At 47.3% G+C, this 19,955-nt stretch overlaps 1 protein-coding gene across 1 annotated transcript in view; it reads left to right on the forward strand.

Moving 5' to 3' along the window:
* The window catches only part of XRCC5 (X-ray repair cross complementing 5), a 1,556,689-nt gene extending 1,537,279 nt beyond the window's left edge, over positions 1 to 19,410 (forward strand). The window contains exons 20-21 of the mRNA XM_069616805.1: positions 16,832 to 16,906; positions 18,163 to 19,410. Coding sequence (XP_069472906.1) covers positions 16,832 to 16,906; positions 18,163 to 18,177 — 90 coding nt within the window. The 3' untranslated portion in view covers positions 18,178 to 19,410. The remainder of the gene's footprint in view (positions 1 to 16,831; positions 16,907 to 18,162) is intronic.
* Positions 19,411 to 19,955: the final 545 nt, after the last annotated feature.

Here is a 19,955-nt window from a genome sequence, read left to right on the forward strand (position 1 = left end):
GTCCTGATCATCCTGTGCACACAAGCCCGAGTGTGACATTGACCTCTAAGAAAATTCATTGACTCCATCAGCGTTCTTCAACATCATATTGGTGCCAATTTCTAAAGGCGCATCCAGGTCGACAGTTGACCCATCCTTGACGTCCAGACATGCTTTGCAATCGAGAAAAGTAATAGCCTGTTTGATGATGATTGTGGCCCGATCCCATTCGGCTTCTAGCTTTTTGCAACTTCTATGACTCCAAAGGAGTTTCAATCAGAGGATGACAGATTAACAGAGCTGGCCTCGAAATTGAAAGATGCCAGTAGCCTCAACACCTCCCTGGAGGTAGACTTCAAGCGCATATGTCCTCATGGGTACCCTAATGCTGCACACAGGAGAGTAATGGCCTAAGTAGCATATACTTTAGGATGGTGCCTTTCTGCCATAACGGACTATGACCACACGGACATTTTAGACAGGGGGTCCACTAATGGAACCTTTCATTCTGCTTTAAGGGATCCTTTACTGGAGCTATGGAAGCCACCCTGCTTGGCACCAGCAGTGCATAAGGATCTGATCAGTAAGTACAAGCTATCATCCTCTGGCTCAGACTTCCTCTCCAAACACTCGAGCCCTGCAAGACTGGTGGTGCAGGCAGTTATACCTGATGCTGCATAGCATGTCCCAGAAGGAGAAATGAGGGCAGTGGTATGAAAGCAACATGCCAAGTAATTCAGTCTTGCATGGATGCGGCTGATTGTGTCGCAAGACATGGGCAGGTTCCATATAAGAGCTGTTCATGGAGACGGAAGTTAAGGTTTGCTCCCGATGTGTAGTTTCACTTCTTCAGTTTCAGGGACAGGGCAGGAGCCCTCTCCCATCGTCTGCTAACTGATCTTCAAGACGCCCAAGGCTCACCTTTGTCCAAGCATATCTGCTGTCCTTTCCGCATCGTGGGGGATTCCACCTCCATTCCTCGTTCACTCAACCAGAGGCTACCTGCCTCTAAGATGGCTGCCTGCTCTTTCAGGCCTGCTGTTGACGTGTTGCTAGGCAATGGCATGTGTATTTGAATTACCGAACATCCGCCGGCAGGCGGAAGCCGGCCCTCCATGGTTAAGGGCCACTGGGTAAAGGCCCGGTTTACGTCTGTTAGCGCACTGGGGCGCCCTTGAACTCCCTTATTCTCGCCACCCTCCATGGGTAGGTTCTTTTCCTCATCAACACGTGTGCAACCTTTCTGCACTTACGAATACCCTTCTTCCACAGGACTGATTCAGAATCAATCGTATATCTATCTGACATTATGACTACCCTATGCCCTCATTGCATGGCACTTAGCCCAGTCTGTGCCACGCTATTTACAATGCAAATTGTTATTGATTGCTAGATGCCCTCATCACACGATGCTTGGCCCAGTCTGTGCCACGCTATTTACAATGCAAAATTGTTATTGATTGCTAGATGCCCTTACTGCGCGGCGCGTAACCCAATCTGTGCCACGCTACCACGCTGTGCACTAAATCTTGTACCCTTGCTCTCAGCGCGCCACCCTCACCCGCAAATGTATCCCTACATGACTCTACATGACTCACAGGCCAGCTCATCTGCGCACTTGCCATCACACCCCATTACCATCTTCTTACTGCATCTAATCTTCTCCTTAACCCTTAGCATAGCCGCTCTCAGAATATTCAACGCAGTGCTGCCCACACATACTCTCCTCTTGCCATTACTTCTCCAGCATCATACAACTTCCACCAGCACCACCTTACACAGTGACCTCTCTGCCAAACCCATTAGTCATGTCCTCTTACCCACCAGGCTAGCCAGGCTCAGGGCACACTCAGAACATTACACCCACCCCAGCCTCCCTCTCACCACTAACCTTAGAAATCTTAGACTATGCTCCCTCACCCTCACCGCCACGCATCCCTGTTACCAAGTACTCACACCAACAACAGACATCAATGCGCCAGCCTCCCCACATGGTCCACCCCACTCAGCCCCCCCACCTGCTTACCACCCCAAGCTCCAAACTCACCATCTTGAGCCCCACCACAACCACTACCACCTGTCATGACACCAACACCCATCCCCACAGAAATATAAATAAAAATACTCCTAACCATGCACTTAAATATGCCCTCATCAATGCCTGCTCTCGCCCCGCGCACGCCCTAGAAATGAATGATCTCATCACCACCCAGGACCTCGACCTACTTGCCATCATGGAAATCTGGCTCCACGAAGCATCAGGCCCAGCCTTATCCCTCGCCCTCGCCCAAGGTTACACCATCCTACGCCAGTAGCGTAAGACATTCAAAGGCAGAGATGCAGCTCTCATCTCCAAGGAGTCGCTTTCCATTAGAATATGCAACCAACCTTGCAATAACAATGCAGACCTCCTCTATGCTAAACTGTCGCTATCTCCCAAATGCACCATAAATATACTGGTCACCTACAGACCACCAGGCACAGCCCCAGACTACCAAAGACACCTCCTCCAAATCCCAGGAAACAACCTAAAAAGCTCCACCAAAACTATACTCTTCTAGGATCTCAACTTAGGCCTGCATGACCCAAAGGACAAAGCTGCCTCTTCATTAGCCAAGCAGCTCTCGGAATTAGGGTTCTCCCACAAAGTCACAGAGCCAACTCACTGTAAAGGCCGAACCATTGACTGGGTTACAGTCCATAACTGTTCCTCCGCTATCACCAAGGCTTGGCTTGTCTCAGGAGGATAGCTCAACGGCAACGTGCTCTCCTTGGAAGCAAGAAGGCACGGAGCAACACAGATTCGATCCCGGGTCTGCGCTTAGAAACCTCTGGGTGTTAAGTGCATTATAAATAACCTATCATATCATACCAATATCTCGACCCACCCGTGGACGGATCACAATAGCATCCATTTCACTATCCCCACCAAACCTACCTCCAAAATACTCTCCTATGCTCCTCCTGCTAAAGTCAGAAGCTCCAAAACACTTACCAAACTCAACCTCCTCCCCTTCCTAGATGTTCCAGAACTTAAACCACCCTTCACTAACAATCCCTCCTCTCTCGCCAACCTCTACTCCCACACTCGCTCTAAAGACTTCGATGCCATAAAAAAGGGAAAAAAATCTATGTATACCAACTCATGGTTCTCGGAAGAACTAGGTGCCCTTCGGTCTAGCAAACGCCTGGCCCTAGCCAACTGGCAATCCACACCCAATGATTTCACCCTGAAAGAATAACAAAAAAATCTCATCAATATACAAACAAGCCATATTCACTGCCAAATCTGAATTTTTCAACCTACGCATCTCCTTGCCTAACTCCAAATCTAGGGAATAGTTAATCATTTTCAAAGACCTCCCAGACGAATTCACCAAAGACGAAGCCTGGTGTTCTGGCATCCAGGCAGCCCTCCTCAACAAAGTCAAACTTCTCCAAGAAAAAATCCAATCAGAACGTGATGCACTACCTAAACCTGACCAGTTGCCCCTGCCCATATCCCCCGCACATGCAATCCACCCCTCTCTCTGCATTCAGAGACGTCGCAGAAAAGGAAGTCTCAGATCTCCTCCAACACATCAAACCATCCATGTGTAATGGAGACGTTTGCCCTTCTGCCATCATCAAAGAATGTGCCGACGCCCTGACCCCGATCATCACGGCATTCATCAATGCTTACTTCTCTACAAGAATTGTACCTGAAAACCTAAAGGAAGCATGGGTACGCCCCCTCATAAAAGAAGACTCTATTGACCCCTCATGCCCCAACAACTACCGGCCCATCACCACTGTCCCCTTCCTCCTCAAAATCCTGGACAAAGCTGCCCATGTACAGATCCAGCATTTCCTTGAATCCAACGCCAACCTAAGAAAAAGGCGATCAGTTTTCCGCAAAGGCCATGGCACAGAAACCGCCCTCCTAGACTTAAAAAATCAAATCACGGAGATAATGGACAAGGACAAACCAGTGCTTATGCTACTCCTAAATCTCTCCGCTGCGTTTTATCTTGTAGCTCACAATATCCTCTCCTCCCACCTCTCCAACGTAGCACACTTCTCAAAACAGGCTACATCCTGGATAACATAGATCCTAGAGGGCAGAACCATGAAGGTTTACTCTGATCAGGCCAACGCAGCCCCCTCCACCATCCACTGCAGAGTTCCCCAGGGATCCTGCACTGCACCTACCCTCTACAACTTATTCACAAAGCCTCTCTTCGATAAACTGGGTTCTCTCGGCATAGCCTACACAAACTATGCCGATGATACGCAAGTACATATCCCTCTGATTCCTATGACCAAGACGCAGCAGCACTTCTTCAAATCTACGCTACCATCCAAACGTGGATGTCAGCCAATGGTCTCTGCCTAAATGGGGACAAAACAGAGATTATCCTCTTGGGCCCCAGAGAAATGCTGCCCAAACTCAACTATAAATATGACAACTTAAACATCGACAACACCATCATACCCGGCTCCACCTCTGTTAAGACCCTGGGAGTCTTCCTGCACTCCACACTTTCTATGACCAGACAGGTCAGCGCCATTGCCTCCTCCTCCGCCCACACTACCAAACTTAGAAATGCCATAAAATCTTTTCTGAGCAGCCTAAACTGCCTCTCAATCACCAGAGCTACTGTAGGAGCCAAACTAGACTATTGCAATGCTCTCCTGGCAGGCACAACAGCAAAATATCTAAACAGGCTCCAGATAGTACAAAATAACGTGCTTCGAGCAGCCCTCAGCTTCCCCAAAAGAGACCACGTCAGTCACACAGGCCAGACAAGTAGCCCACTGGCTCCCAGTCAAAGAGAGGATCAACTTCTAGATCCTCACCTTGATGCACAAATGCCTCAGCCTCCCGGGCCCACCATACCTATCTGGAACCATTGCTAGAAACACCTCCAGCTGCCCCAAAAGAAGTCACCACACAAACCAACTACACATACCCCCTATCAAAAGAACCAACGCTGGAGGCATTGGTTTTCCTCATGTGGCACCCAAACTCTGGAATGCCCTACCCAACGCACTCGGAGCGGAAACTTCCCTCACCACCTTCCGAAAAACCCTCAAAACCACACTGTTCTATTAACACTCCTCTCTCCCCGAGCTCCCAGCTCCTGCTTTCTTTATTACTGTATTTCATGTAACTAAGTAATTGCTTCCTCTGTAACCAGCATGTATCTCTGTAACGGCGCCACGATGCCTCAGGGCTGATGCGCGCTCTATAAATGCTAATAAATAAATAAATTAAATAATCCAAATTGCTAAATATGTCATTTGATGGTTCTAGAAACTAAGAATATAAAAATTAATTGGTGAGTTTCCTGACCCTACTTAACTGTACTCCTTGAACAACTAGTTTATAGCTATTACACACCACTCAACTGCGGTTTCCCCTGAGAAGATCACATCAACTTCTTGTGGGATTTAAACATGTTGGGCGTTTGTAAGGGTCCATTAATTTTTTACACATTATGCACGATATTCTCATCTTCTAAGACTTGTAACTAAGGTGTTCTCTAACTCAATGGATATTGTTGTATTCTGATGAAATGGCTTTGGACTTCCAATGAATCTGTATTTTTGTACTGTTTAGCATTTGTAATAGAGGTATTTTTCTAATTTGATGAAATATTGTGGCGCTTATATAAATTGCACATTGTCACCTTGATTTTTTAAAACAAGGAATGTTTTAATGACATGTATACATATCTTTGTATTGTGAATAATACCATTTTGCATGAGTAGTATTCTTAGCAAAATAAGTAATTTATTTAGGAACTCAAAGTGTAGATCTTATTCTACTGTTCCTATGATCAGGCACTCGCCTTAACTAACAGGGCTCTGATGTATTTTTTTTTGTTTTTTTTTTAAAAAATTGTGTTATGATGAAATAAACATTACTTCTTACATTTTATACAAAATAATAAATTTACAATTTTTTCCCCCACATAACTGTATCACTATAATGCAGGTTGCTCTCTTTTTTTTCCTCTAAAGTATTTGATGGCTCTAACCTTTTTGGTTCAAAGGCGCAAGGTAGCTTCGAGAAGTTGCAAGCCTCCAAAGCAACTGCTAAGTCACTTTGGGCAGCGGTACACCAATCCACACAAAATGCAACTCAGACCAGGAGAGGAAAGGCTTCTCACTACTACAGTTAGCCTGTCCCAGTCAAAGAGGAAAAGGTCGAACACCAGGCAAGGCCTTAGAAAATGCACAAGACCAGCTAAAGGTACAGTCGGAAAAACCTTCTAGTCCACTTTTGCTTCAGTCCTCTCTAGCACTACAACAGCTCCAAAACCGCTTTGAGAATTTCTCTCATTTTACATTGGTAATGGGGTATCTGGCTCATCATTCCATAGAATGCTGCCTTTTTACTTCAAACGCCTGTGCTGGGCAAGTTGTTACCCATGGGTACTACCTCTCAAGGCACATAAAGTACCTGAGGTTCGTCATCAGCCGTTCTCACCACTAGTTTTCGATTTCTGCCTTTCGGCTCACCTCTGCCCTTAGAGTTTTCACCAAGCTGTTGGCAGTGATGGTGGCCAACCTAAGGATGGGAGGAATTCATGTCTTCCCCTACTTTATGATTGGCTGATCAGACCCGCTCCCAGGATCAAGCTCTGGATCATCTCCACTGCACTTGCCACCTCTTTCACAGACTGGGCTTCTCCCTCAACTTTAAGAAGTCCCATGGGACACCCTCTCAAATGTTCCAGTTCATCAGAGCGGCCCTGGACTCTTTCTTGGGGAAGGCATTTCATTCTGAGGACTGGGCTCTACACATCAAACAGAGGGCCACCAAATAAAAAAAACGCCCACTTACTGCCAGCCCTGGACTATTTACGGTTGCTGGGTGTTATGGCATCCTGCATGTTTAATGCTGCCAAAAGCCCTCTTGAGAATGTGGACCCTCAGATCTAACTTGTCACTTTCTCAAGCAACATGACAGGCCTGCTTCAAGTCCCGAACAGAATCACTCCGGACCTCCTATGGAGGACCCACAAATAGAAGTTCATGGCAGGAGAGCCTTTGAGGCAACCATGGACAGAGGAATTTGTGGTTACTGGCTCCTCCTTGAAGGGCTTGGGTACTCATCTGAATGACCTGACGGTTATCAGGCTGTGGTCTTCAATGGAGAAAAGATGTCACATAAACCTGGTGGAGCTGAGGGAGATATACTGATAGCTTTTTTGCCTTCTTAACAGGGAAATACTGTCCTGATAATGACAACCATGCAGTATGTCAGCAAGAGAGGTTGTGCATGGTCACTCACCCTGTGAAGGGAGGCCAAGCAACTCTGCATTTGGGCATTGCAGAATAAGTTCTCCTTGTCGGCATTTCACTTATCTCGGATAGAGAACCTGACAACGGATGCCCTAAACAGGCAGGGCTCGGTTTTTCATGCGAGGGAGCTGTGTCAGTAAGTACTTTTGTAGATCTTCACCCTTTGTGAAACCCTTCAGGGGGATCTGTTCACGTCAAGGTCCAACACAAAATGCAAACTATTTTGCTCCAGGGAATTTCCCATGAGTGGAGCATTGGGAGACGCTTCCATCATGGACTGAAACTTCCCATTGCTGTATTAATTCTCAACAAGCGTGTCCTACCACAAGTCAACAGGAGATTGAGGATTTACAGGACAACCATGATCCTAATTGCTCTGGATTGGGTCAAGAGGTCATGGTACCCAGACCTTCTGAACATGACCATCTGTCACCCATTGTTTCTTCCCCAGAGAGCCGATCTGCACTTGCAAGAGCAATGTGTGGTTCTTATTTTGAGCTTGGCTACGCTCAGCCTGCATGCCTAGCTACTGAAAGGCTAAGGTAGAGGGATGGGGATATTCCTGAATACATTAGTGAGGTGTTGCTTTCGGCCACAAGATCAGCGACGAAAGACACTGTACCTGCCGAAGAAGGCATTTTGCCGTTATTGAAGAGCCAACGTTATTGATCCTTTTCTGTGAGAAACTCTAATGGTTCTGAAATGCCTATTGCATCATGCTAGGCAAGGTTTGCAGTCACGACAGTCAATGGATATTTTGTGGCGCTCTCCATCTTCAGTCTCCTACCCGAACATGGATCCTTTTCCTTTATTGCGATTGTAATGCAATTCCTAAAATGTCTCGCAAATACTTTCCCTGCCCGCTTTGTGGTTTCGGCTTGGGAAATTAGTCTAGCACTGAGTATAATAAAGTAGGACTCCTCCATCTTCATCCAAAAGTATTCTTTCTCCAGCATGGGGTCTGGCATGAATTCACATGCTCATGAATATTCCCCGTCGTGAAGCTGGAAATCCTTGGTAAAAGAAAAAAAACAGTTTCACTTTCGTTTATGAACTGTCTTTCTCCTATAAACCAATCACTGAGCACTGGGTCATACTGCTCCCAGCCAATGACTGCCCTCTACCAAGCCCCTCCTCTGGCACCCATCATCAGATTGTTACCACACGTTCAGGTGTTGGGAGTCCTTGTGCTTTGCTCTTGGTTTTTCACTTTTTGAGAGTTTAACTCTATTTTTCGGTCAATCGAGCCCTTGTGCTCCATCGATCTTCTTTACGATGAATGGGGACTTATTTAACGTTTTTTTTTTTTAGCTCCCCTGCAGGTCTGTTTTCATTGAGTGTTCTTCTTGGAGGCTTCCAGAAGATTCTTCAGGCCTACACCGCGTGGTTCATCTCGGACGGGGAGGAGGACGGTGCTTCCCTCTTCAAGCTGTGCTACGACTGCAGTTTGCGGAGTGTGTATATGGACGACAAGCATTCCCAGTGCCTGTACTGCTTGCACCCAACGACGCATAAGGAGGAGGATTGTGAGTTTTGCCGTGGCTTTTCGAAGCACACGTTGAGAGTTCGATGTCAACGGTTGGAAGCGTAGCTACAGTCCAAGGCCTCTACCCCGGTTGCCACCAAGGGGCATGCCTCTCCCGGATCTGGCAAACCTGAGCAGGCTTCTAAGTCCTTTGAGGCGCCCCACCCGTGGGGGCCCAAGACAAGGCCAAGCACAGCGAGTCTGCTTCCGTCGGGGTCGCCGCTGGTGCGGGTCCCGCGACGGTCAGGGCACGATTGTCATCACCATCGGCATTGCTCTCCAGCCACCACTCTGGATCCTCTTCCAAGAGGAAATCAACTACCCCTGGGAAGTTGAGAGAATCCGGAGAAGGCCAAGCAGGAGAGGGCCAGTCAGGGTGCAGTGTCCCGACCCACACGCAATGCAGAAGGCCAAGGTAGACAAATGCCCTGAAGGAGAAGGCCAAGCAGGACAAGGTGTCCGACACGGCCAGGACGGACAAGGCCAAACGGGACAAGGGAACCAGCCTTTCCGTGAAGGCCCAAGTGCACCAGGCAAAACTGTCGTCCTCCCTCGAGGTGGTGGTGGCTTCGCTTTCCAAGGCCGTAGAGGCGGACCCGCAGGGTGCACCAGCAACAGCCTCCCAGGAGGGAGGCTTTGAGCAGGCCGGTTGAGAAGACCCCGGAGAAAAGGATGCCAGACCTCAGCCTGAGACCAACCCCTGTTGACCTGAAGAAAGGGGGGCGTGGAAGGCTTCCAAGGTACCGAATCGCTGGTGAGGATAAAATTATCTCTGTCCATGAGGGCGATGGCGACGACGGAAATACCAGGGCCGTGCCCCACAGAGGAGGTGACGGCGACGACAGGGTCACCGTTGATGGCAACAACAAAGGGCCCCAGGACGATGAGGCCCCAGAACCCAGCCCTCCTACACCTCAGGTACCGCCTAAAGACCTTTCACTGGACATCTTTTCGACCCTGCACACACTGGTGTCTGAGATACAGAAGAGGATGCCGACGACCCCGCGGCTCCAGTACCGGCCACCCTGTTGACACCGGCCAAGAAGAGAAGGAGGCACCTTGCACCTTGCACCTCCATGCCACCCTTCGCCCACTCTCCACCGCCTCCCTTTCCCCCAAGGCAGACGGAATCGGATACAGCTACAACCGGCACGGATGATGACGGCAGGATGGGGGACCTCCCATCGCCTCCACCCAGAGCCTTTCCGCCGGAAGAGGTAGGGTCTTTCCACACAATGATTGCCCGAGCATCAGCGCTTTTCTAGCTCACACCGGAGGAAAAGAAGATGGAAGGCTTCTTGTATCAGCGCTGGGTGACGAAGAGGAAGACCGTCCAGGAGTGGTACCAAAATGATGATGTTTGGGACGAAGGACTGACTCTACTGAAGAACCCCGCTACAGCCCCAGCGAAGAGAGACCAGTTGGAGAAGAAGTACAGGGTGCCGGACTCTTCCTCCACGCCTGTGGACAACAAGGGGAGAAGTTGGATTCAATGGGTAGGAAGGTTATCTACTCACCCACGACTGTCAAGGCTGCCAAAGCCCTTGTGATTGTGGCCAGATACAACCGGGAGCTTTGGTTTAAGCTGGCCCTGCTACTGGACTTCCTCCCCGATAACAAGCGGGTTGAGGCTTTGGAGATCCTGCAAGAAGGAGAGATGGCATCGGACACAGGGTACCGCCAGATGGGAAATTGAGTGTCTTTGCCATCGTGGCTGGCTCAAGGCCACCAACTTTAGACAGGAGGTCCAGACGAGGGTTCTGGAGATGCCCTTTGACGGGGACATGTTCGGAAAGGCTGTGGATGAATCCCTCCAGGCCATCAAGACTGACACAGTAACAGCACGTGCCCTGGGCACCCTACAGCAACGACGACCGTCCTTTCGTTCATCAGGAGGAAAGTCGGGGAGGCTCATCCTCTTACCATCAGCCCTCCCCTTCCTCGACCCAGGAAGCCAACAGGGGCTGCGCCAAGGCCTTCGGGGGTGGACGTTGTCGTCAGGGACTGCAAGGCGGCCTGTCGACCTCCAAACAAGATTGAACTGGCCAGGACATCGGGCCCCCATCCGTGCACCCCGGTGGAAGGACAGCTGGTGACCTATTTCAGCGTGTGGGAGACCATCTCCACCGACAGATGGATACTGGACGCTCTCGCTCATGGACACACCTTAGAATTCCAATGAAAATGTCAGCGAATACCACCGGTGGCCCGGCAGGAAAACAACATCCCTTAGCTGCTGCTGGAGGTTCGGGCCATGTTGCAGAAGGGGGCGATAGAGCTAGTTCCATGGCGACTCCGGGGCTCTGGAATATACTCAAGGTACTTCCTCGTATGAAAGAAGACCTAGGGCTGGAGGCCCATTCTCAACTTACGACGGCTCAACAAGTACATAAAGTCCTGGAAGTTCTGGATGGTCACTCTGCAGCACGTGCTAGGCCAGCTGGAGGAGAGGGACTTTCTGTCATCGTTGGATCTGAAGGATGCGTACTTCCACATCCCCATGCACAAAGGTCACTGCAAGTTTCTGCACGCCATCTTTCAGGGGAAGCATTATCAGTTCAAGGCCCTTCCTTTCTGGCTGAAGTCGGCGCCCATAGTCTTCACCAAGTGCTTGGCGCCAGTGGTGTCCCATCTGCGGCTGCAAGGGATCCACGTTTCCTGCTACCTGGACGACTGGCTCATCAGGGCCAAGTCAAGGGACACAGCTGTCGAACACACGGAGCGGAGTGTCCGTCTTCTGACAGAACTGGGATTCTCGTTAACTATGCAAAGTCCTGCTTCACTGCATCTCATGACGCTCTGTTTCTGGGATCCAAGCTAAATACTATGTCATGCCTGGCGTCACCGTCCGAGGAAAGGATATCGGCCATCTTGGGCAAGTTGCAACGGCTGTTGGCACTGAAGATCCCCACAGTGAGACCCATCAAGTCGCTGCGCGGCATGATGTCGTGCATTTACCTGATTCGGCTCTTCAGGTTACGGATGCAGCGTCTACAGAAGTTCCTCAACGCCCGTTGGGTCCAGGTGTCCAGAAGCTTCCAGGACAGGATCGCACTCGATGAGGATTTCCGGCGAGCGATCAGATGTTGGGGCGTATGCTCCAATATCGCAGGAGGCACGGATTTCCAGAGCCCCCGTACCAGGGGACGGTCACGACAGATGCTTCTCTGGAAGGTTGGGGAGCCCACACCAGACGTCTTCACGCCAGAGGCCTGTGGCTGCCGGAAGAGAAGATGCTACACATAAATGTACTGGAACTACTGGCAGTGTTTTGGGACCTCAAGTAATTTCTGCCGTCCCTGAAGGGCAAAGTGGTGAGGGTCTTCACAGACAATACCACCATGATGTTTTACATCCGGAAGTAGGGGGGGGACCAGATCCCCAGTGCTCTCCAGGGAGGCGCAGGACTTATGGCACTGGACCGTCGCCCAGGGGATGTTCCTCATTCCATTTCACCTGGGAGAAGTGAAGAACACCGTCGCCGACTCTCTCAGCAGGGAGCTACGCTCTTGCCACGAGTGGGAGCTTCTGCAGGACCAAGTGGACAACCTGTTTGGCAAATGGGGCAATCCCCAGATCGATCTGTTTGCAACAGCGAAGAAACACCAAGTGCCAGAGGTTCGCCAGCAGGTTTGCACAGGCGGGGAGCATGGGGGACACATTCTCATTCCCCTGGGACGGCCTGTTTCTGTCATGCCTTCCCTCCGTTGCTGTTGCTTCTTCGAGTCATCAATCAACTCAGACGGTGCCGGTTCAAGATGATCTTTGTTGCACCAGCGTGGCCGAGGCAGATCTGGTACCCAGACCTTCTCAGCATACCAGCATCCCCTCCAGAAGAGCTGCCAGTGGTTGCAGATCTTTTCACTAGAGAAGGAGGTGCAATTCTGCACCACGACCCATGATCGCTGAACTTGAAGGCCTGGCTCCTGCAGCATTAGAATTCGGTGGTTATGATCCTCCAGCGGACTGCAAGGAGGTACTCGCCAAGGCCATGGACTTCATCTACTTAGAAATGCTACAGACTCAAATGGAAGAGATTGGCAATTTGGTGCCGTTCCCAGAAGATCGACCCTCTGAGGGTCATGGCCCCTCAGGTTCTTCCATATTTGCTGTCGTTGGCTAAATGAGGGCTGGCTCACGCCTCAATCAAGGTTCATCTGGCGGCTATCTCCCGCTACACCAGATCCCAAGGACGACCCTTCTTGTGGTCGCAACGGTTAGTCAAGGAATTCATCAAGGCACTATTCCGCTCGTTTCCCGTTCCCACCGGTGAAGGCTCCAGCCCCAGCTTGGGAACTCAATGTGGTACTCACTAGGCTTATGAGAGCCCCGTTCGAGCCTACGCATTCTGTTCATTCAAGTTTCTGTCGTTGAAGACAGCTTTTCTCGTGGCCATCACCTCTGCATTATGGGTGGGTGAGATCCAGGCCCTGTCCTGTAAACCACTTTACTTGACTTTCTGTGAGACAAGGGTGGTGCCTCGGACACACCTTCCTTCTTGCCCAAGGTGCCGTCGGACTTTCATCTAAACGAGCCCTTGGTGTTACCTGTGTTTTTTCTGACGCCTTCGTCGCCGGCTGAAAGGACTTTGCACTTGCTGGATGTGGCTAGAGCGCTGATGTTTTATGTGGCCCGCACAAAAGTTTCTGGAAAACTTCTGAGCTTTTTGTGAACTTTGGTCCTGTGAACCATGGGAAGGCCCTGTCCAAGGCTTCCGTTTCCAGGTGGCTCTCCGACTGTATCACCCGCAGTCACTGGTTGGCAAACCGACCGTTGCCGGCCCGTCCGAGAGCCCATTCCACAAGAGCGATCGCTGCTACTATGGCATTCCTGTCTGGGGTGCCCCTGCTGGACATCTGCAGGGCTGCGACATGGAGGTCTACGCACACCTGCATGAGATTCTACTGCGTCGACAGGGATTCCAGGGAGGAGTCCAGAGTCAGCCAAGCAGTGCTGCGCAACCTGTTCGCTTGAAGGTGAGCCTGGTGAGGAGGTAAGAGATTGCTTCTTTTGAGCCTTGCCACTTTCCGTGGTTGTGCATGTGTGTACTGCTATGTATTCTTTATTCATGAGCATGTGAATCCATGCCAGGCCCCGTACTGGACAAGGAACAAGTTACTTACCTGTAACTGTTGTTCTCCAGCATGGGTCTGGCATGGATTCACATGGAAACCCTCCAGCCTGCCCCTCTGCTACTCCTCTCTTGGTCCTACTGCCACTTTACATGCTACTAAATATGAAGATGGCTGAAGGAGGAGGGGCTTGGGTAGAGGGCCGTCATTGGATGGGGGCAGTATGACACAGAGCTCAGTGATTGGTTTATAGGAGAATGTTTATAAACAAAAGTGAAACTTTTTTTTCTTTTACCGAGAATTCCCAGCCTAACGGCGGGGAATATTCATGAGCATGTGAATCCATGCCACACCCATGCTGCAGAACAACAGTTACAGGTAAGTAACTTGTTCCTTATTAAGATCAATCATGATGCAGCTGCAGCACCTGTTCTCCATCTCCTCATTCTATCTTCATGGCTATCTAGTGGCCACCTGGTCTCAGTACTGGCCTTGCTGGTAATCTTCATGCGTTGGGTGATCTTTTTCGTGCCTGTACTGGAGTCAGTAATGCTATCTGTAGTGTTGGGTATCTTCGTCTCAGTTGAAATAACTGGTGTTATAGTACAATAACAAATAGAAGTGCTATCAAGCGGGGGTTGGTGGAAAGGTGGTAACTGACCTGAGAGGATTAGGTTCAGGGTGTTGTGCTGACTTATACCAAGGTGGTTGTCCTTATCCCCAGGAGGGGAGTCCCTCCCCAAAGGCTCCTCCCGCATTACACCACCCCTAGGGGGAATATCGATTGCAGCCTCACTCCCTTAGCCTCATGAGAAGGGGCTTCTCCTGGGGAAAAGTGACCACACCTAGTGAATCGTCACACCACTCTCTCCCAGTTTCTTCAATACTGTGAGAAGCCTAATGTGTTCTGCCATATCGCACCCCCAGAACAGTATATTATCTGGATGCTACACAACCGATCTAATCTTCCCAAGGATAGCTGCCGATATCAAATAAGAAATGTCATCCTCACACAGTTGAACTTTCCTATGTGTGTAATGAATGTCACATCTGACAACTCTATATGAAGCCTTATTTGGTGATACACTGTCCTAAGATCAAGAAGAGAACATACTTTTGCTCCAGACAAATCATTTACAAGCTCATCAATCCTTGGAAAAGGAAACCTCTCTGCAACCACATTCTTGTTGACTTCTCTCATATCTATGTATATTCTCACTGTTCTGTTGGCCTTCCTCACTACAACAATTGGACTAACTCACTCAGATGCATCTGTCTGCTCGATCACTCCTTCACTCACCATCCTATTCAAATCCAACTCCACCGCCCTCAATTTGATTTTATGAATAAATCGTTTAAGGCACCCAACCTCATCTTGAAACACACCAAGTACCCAACGACATATGACATCCTCAATAGGTTCATCGCCATTTCCTTGTGTCGTCAATTCTGTTTTCTTCTGTTCCCCCAAATTTCCCACTGCTGCTATTTCATTACGACAGTCTGTATACACTTACTCTTTGGTTTTTGGGATATAGTTTAATCCCTAAACAGCTTAACAACCCTAACATAAAAAGTCCCCACTAACATTCCTCAAAAATACTCTACTTAAGGTACTCTTACCTTGAAACTCTAGTTTGGCTTGCATCCACTCTATTATTTCAATTGGAGTCTCTCCATATGCATTGGCCTTAACATTAGCTTATTTAAGCACACAGCACCCTAACTTCGATTCCCATGCGCCTCTCACAAAAAGTGTATAGTCTGCACCGCTGTTAGTCAGGACTCCTCCATCTTCATCCAAAAGTTTTCTTTATTAAGATCAATCACAACCTAGCTACAGCACATCCACCTTAATCTGCTTACTGTCTCCATCTGTTCTCTACCTCCTCATTCTATCTTCACCCAACATTCCTGAACTTAGATAAAAACAGTGAGTGGACCATAACACATGATTCTACAAAGGAATTCTAATGTACATAGTGCTAGCAAACACTGTGCAAGATCCTGACATCAAAGTGAACTATATAACACTGCCCTTTCTAATGGGACCTAATTTTGAGCTGCTGCATTCTTGCCCACTTAGGCTCCTCACGTGGAAGACTGTTTTTATTTTAGCTATCACATCTGCACATCTCCAATCACTCTTGTGCAAGCCACCATTCATGATGTTTTCAACAGCCACGGTCACACTCAGTATGCCCCTTCTTTTTACCAAAAGTAGTGTTCGAGTTTCACCTTACTCAAAAAATCTGCTTTCCAGCTTTCTGTCCTCTACCTCACCCATCCAAAGTGTAGAAAAGACTGCATAGACTAGTCCCTAAAAGGGCACTGGGTTTTTACATCACCAGGACAAATTGCTTTAGATAGAACAACCAACTCTTGTTTGAGTACACTTGCCCTAAAACAGACAAGGATGTGACGAAACAAACCATATCTAGATGGATTGTGCTCTGCGTCTACAAACATTTAGATGAGGGCTTTGCATGAAAATGACTTTGGAGTGAAGCAAACAAGGCCTATAGGTCTGTCTCGCTGCAAACAGAATTGTTGAAGTCACGAAATGATGTCCCTATTGTATCATTTCATAAGCTACCCATATCCCAAAATGTAATATTTACCATACAGTGTTACTCGATCAGAGTTGAACCATCAAATACTCTTACCTAAGCGATTGGCTCAAATTCTGGTTCAAACTCTTTCAAGCTTCAGATCCAAATGGTTCAAATGATTTTATTTGATTTGAACCCCCATTATTTAAATAGGCTCCAATCCAACGCAAGCCTTTTCACTCATCCCTAGTTATTACTATACTTTTATGATGTTCTAGCCTTTAAAGTTTATGCTAACAAAGGATTTCTCTCTTTTTAATTCTGTTATTTACTTTAACTATTCTAATAAAGATCTTTTTGATAAAATGGTCGCACCTTACACCTTTTGGGACATTTCTTTTGTTTTGTAGTTTTTGGCCCCGAAAGAAAAAATCAAAGAAGTGCCATTGTATGCAGCAGATGATGGTGGTGATGTGGATGATTTAGTAAGTATGATGGGGTTGGGGTAAGGTGGCAAGTACTTATAAAGCACCCACAATACTTTACACCTTGGCTATGGCTGCTGAGTTTCTTCTGTATAAAGTCCTTGCCCCTGGCATCAACACCAATCGTAACATGTCCTACTAGGGATGACTTGTTCATCACGTCCTAAAACATAGCTATTATTTCACTGCTAAAAAAGATCTACTACTTTTCCAACTGATCATGTAATCCTTCACAAATTAATGAAAGGGTTCACAAATTAATGAAAGGGTAATTTTTATATAAATGCAAACCCAGATTGATTCACAATTTTGTGATGTGGTCTGACGCCAGTGAAGCCATAGTCGAAAGGAACAGTTGTTTTTTTCCATCATGTTAAGGGGTGTTATATGACTGTCTTGTGCATCATTTTATTGGATGTGAATGGTGTTTGGTCTGCCACATTATAAGATTTATTTATTGCAAAATATAATAAAATATGCCTGCAGCTGGTAACTGGTTTCCACACAGTAATCTGCAGCCTACCACCATTGGGTGAATGTGTCTCTATGAGGGTTTACCTACTTTTTTCTAGTACACCAGTTTTGATAATGATACATTTTGGAAGTGCATCATATTTGGCAAGTGCAACAGATGCTAGCAGTAGTTACTTTAAGAGGGCTATTTGGTATTATAGGTAACCTTCCCTCCTATTACTCTTTAACTGTTGGTTTTCTATTAAAAAAAGAAACAGTGAGACCCCGTATCCATAGAAGTTTGATCTATTGTATCAAGGCTAAATCTAATTTAATCTCATCCAGGATACAGTACCGGTTTTGCAGTATGAACTTTGTTTTAGATAAGCATGCTGTGAGTACTACTTGCTATCTTAAAGAGTTGCTGGGGAAGGAGACATTAGTTTAAAGCTATTTAGCAAATATGACGAGGATTGGTTTAGTCCTGGTGTGGGTTGGAGGTTGTTGAGTGCCTGGGTACTTGGACTGAGGATCATCTCTTCCCAGAGCTGGCCTAGTTTGATTCATTTGTGCAGGGGTCTGAATGAACAGCTAATCAGTGAAGCCTGCTCTCTCTGCATAGAGATCACACTGTTTTTCAATGGTGGGCGAGAGGTATTAATTATGTATTTGTTAGTGAGAAAACTATCCTGAAACCATAAGATTTAACCTATAAATTGATGCAAATGTTCACATGTAGCTAGTCGCCTGAAGCCAACACCTATTAACAATTTTGTTCTTGTTTATATTTGCTTTCTTCACAGCTGGACATGATGTAAGCCAATACCACATTTATAGGACCCCAAAGATGACTTGCTCAACTGTGGCTGTGTTTCGTAGTCGCAACGGCACCAGACAAGCATCAACAGTGTTCAGCAGTTTCATGACACTGACCATCAGTGGATTTCTGGAGTACTGCGCGGTGCATGTGCCATGTCAGAATAGCCATATATCTGCACTGTTTAATGCTTTTGGACATTGATTTTCTTTTCTCTTGTTTCACATTCTGAAATCCGAGATTGCCTTTTCGAATCCCTGATGCGGTTACAGCTGTGGGTCGGCGGGAGGTGTTCAGATGTTTGGTTTTTGGAACTGCAAATCTTCTAACATTCTCCAGTTTATGCACACATTTCATACTTTCTATGTAAGAAGCCAGTAACTTTACTGAGGTCCACTGTCAGCTCAGTAGGGAGTAGAAGGCATTGTTGTCCACATGATATACCGAAATATATTGGCGTTACTGTAGGTCCAGAGTCAGGTTTTTCAAGCTACATAAAAAGCAGTTGTTTCACTCTGGCGGCAATGTTTACTTTATGACAGTTCTACAATGAGTTGGTGATCCAAGCCTAAGCCTCAGTATGAGCAAGACAATAGCTTGGCCCATCCCACGAAAAAATCTACCATCACATAAAACACTTATTGGCATCTGTCTTCCATCCCACCAGAATGTATGAGGATCAGAATGGCAATCCCCCTGAATGCTTGGTTCCCTCTGAAGTGCACCACTTGACCCCTGACCTTTTCACAAGCAAACATTCTCAATCTCTCTCACTAGTACCCTCCCAAAAAGAACATGGCAACAAAATGTGGTATTGTTTTCATATCTTTGTTGTATTACTTGTTCACCTGCCTGGGACACTACCACTGAAACAGCGGGATGGTGAGGAAAATTGTGAGCAATCCAGCTCGTAGGGTCCCATTGTTTTGTCTAGGTCATTTAAGCCTCACTGTCTAGGCTTATATAGTAAATAAACTTTAGCAAAATTAGCGAAGGCACTTTTTTGTGCTTTTGTTCTCTGTGTGTCTCTGGTGATTCTAATGATAGGTTCATTACCATTTTCACCAGTGACAACGTCTGAAGCGGAGAGTGATTAGGGTACAGACTACCCATATAACCTAAACATAAATGTAATGTCCGTTTACATCTATATGTCCATACTGTGTGTCTTCTGTTGCAGTTAACACATCTTTTGTATCAAAATAGAAATTTACAATAAAAAGTTCGAAATACACACTGTTCTGGATTGCTGTGTTTTCTACAGTTGATGAGAATAATGCCAGCTCAAGTACAATGAAAAATGTCTTGTGTTTTATTAAACAAATCAATGCATTCAACACTCTAGACCTCAGGCCTCTAGTGGATCATCGTATCTAAACGCTTTGCTCCAGAAATCCTTGCTCTCCTAATGTACTTGGTTTCACTAAGGATGTGTTGATTGTAAATTGGAGTTATAACTTTCCCTATGTGTTCCCTTCAATTACTGTCATTCCTCGGGTGCTAAGAATATGGAGAAGGTTCGGATCCACTTTGATTTCAACTGTCCCAGATTGGGCCAGGAGGGCACAGTACCAGAAACATCTGAACACGTCTATGTGCCAGTTTTGGCATCTCCTGACTAGAATGGACTTTGCTCTCTTAGGTAGAGGACTATCAGCTCGACCCTTCATGTTTGGTTGCTGAGAGACTGAGACATGTCTGACAAGGTTCTAGATGTTGTCCTGTCATCCTGGCAGCCAGCTACTAAACTCATCCATGCCAGCAGATGGCATAATTTCT

The sequence above is a fragment of the Ambystoma mexicanum genome, chromosome 9 (assembly GCF_040938575.1).
Source record: "Ambystoma mexicanum isolate Mex_15411 chromosome 9, UKY_AmexF1_1, whole genome shotgun sequence".
NCBI lineage: Eukaryota > Metazoa > Chordata > Amphibia > Caudata > Ambystomatidae > Ambystoma > Ambystoma mexicanum.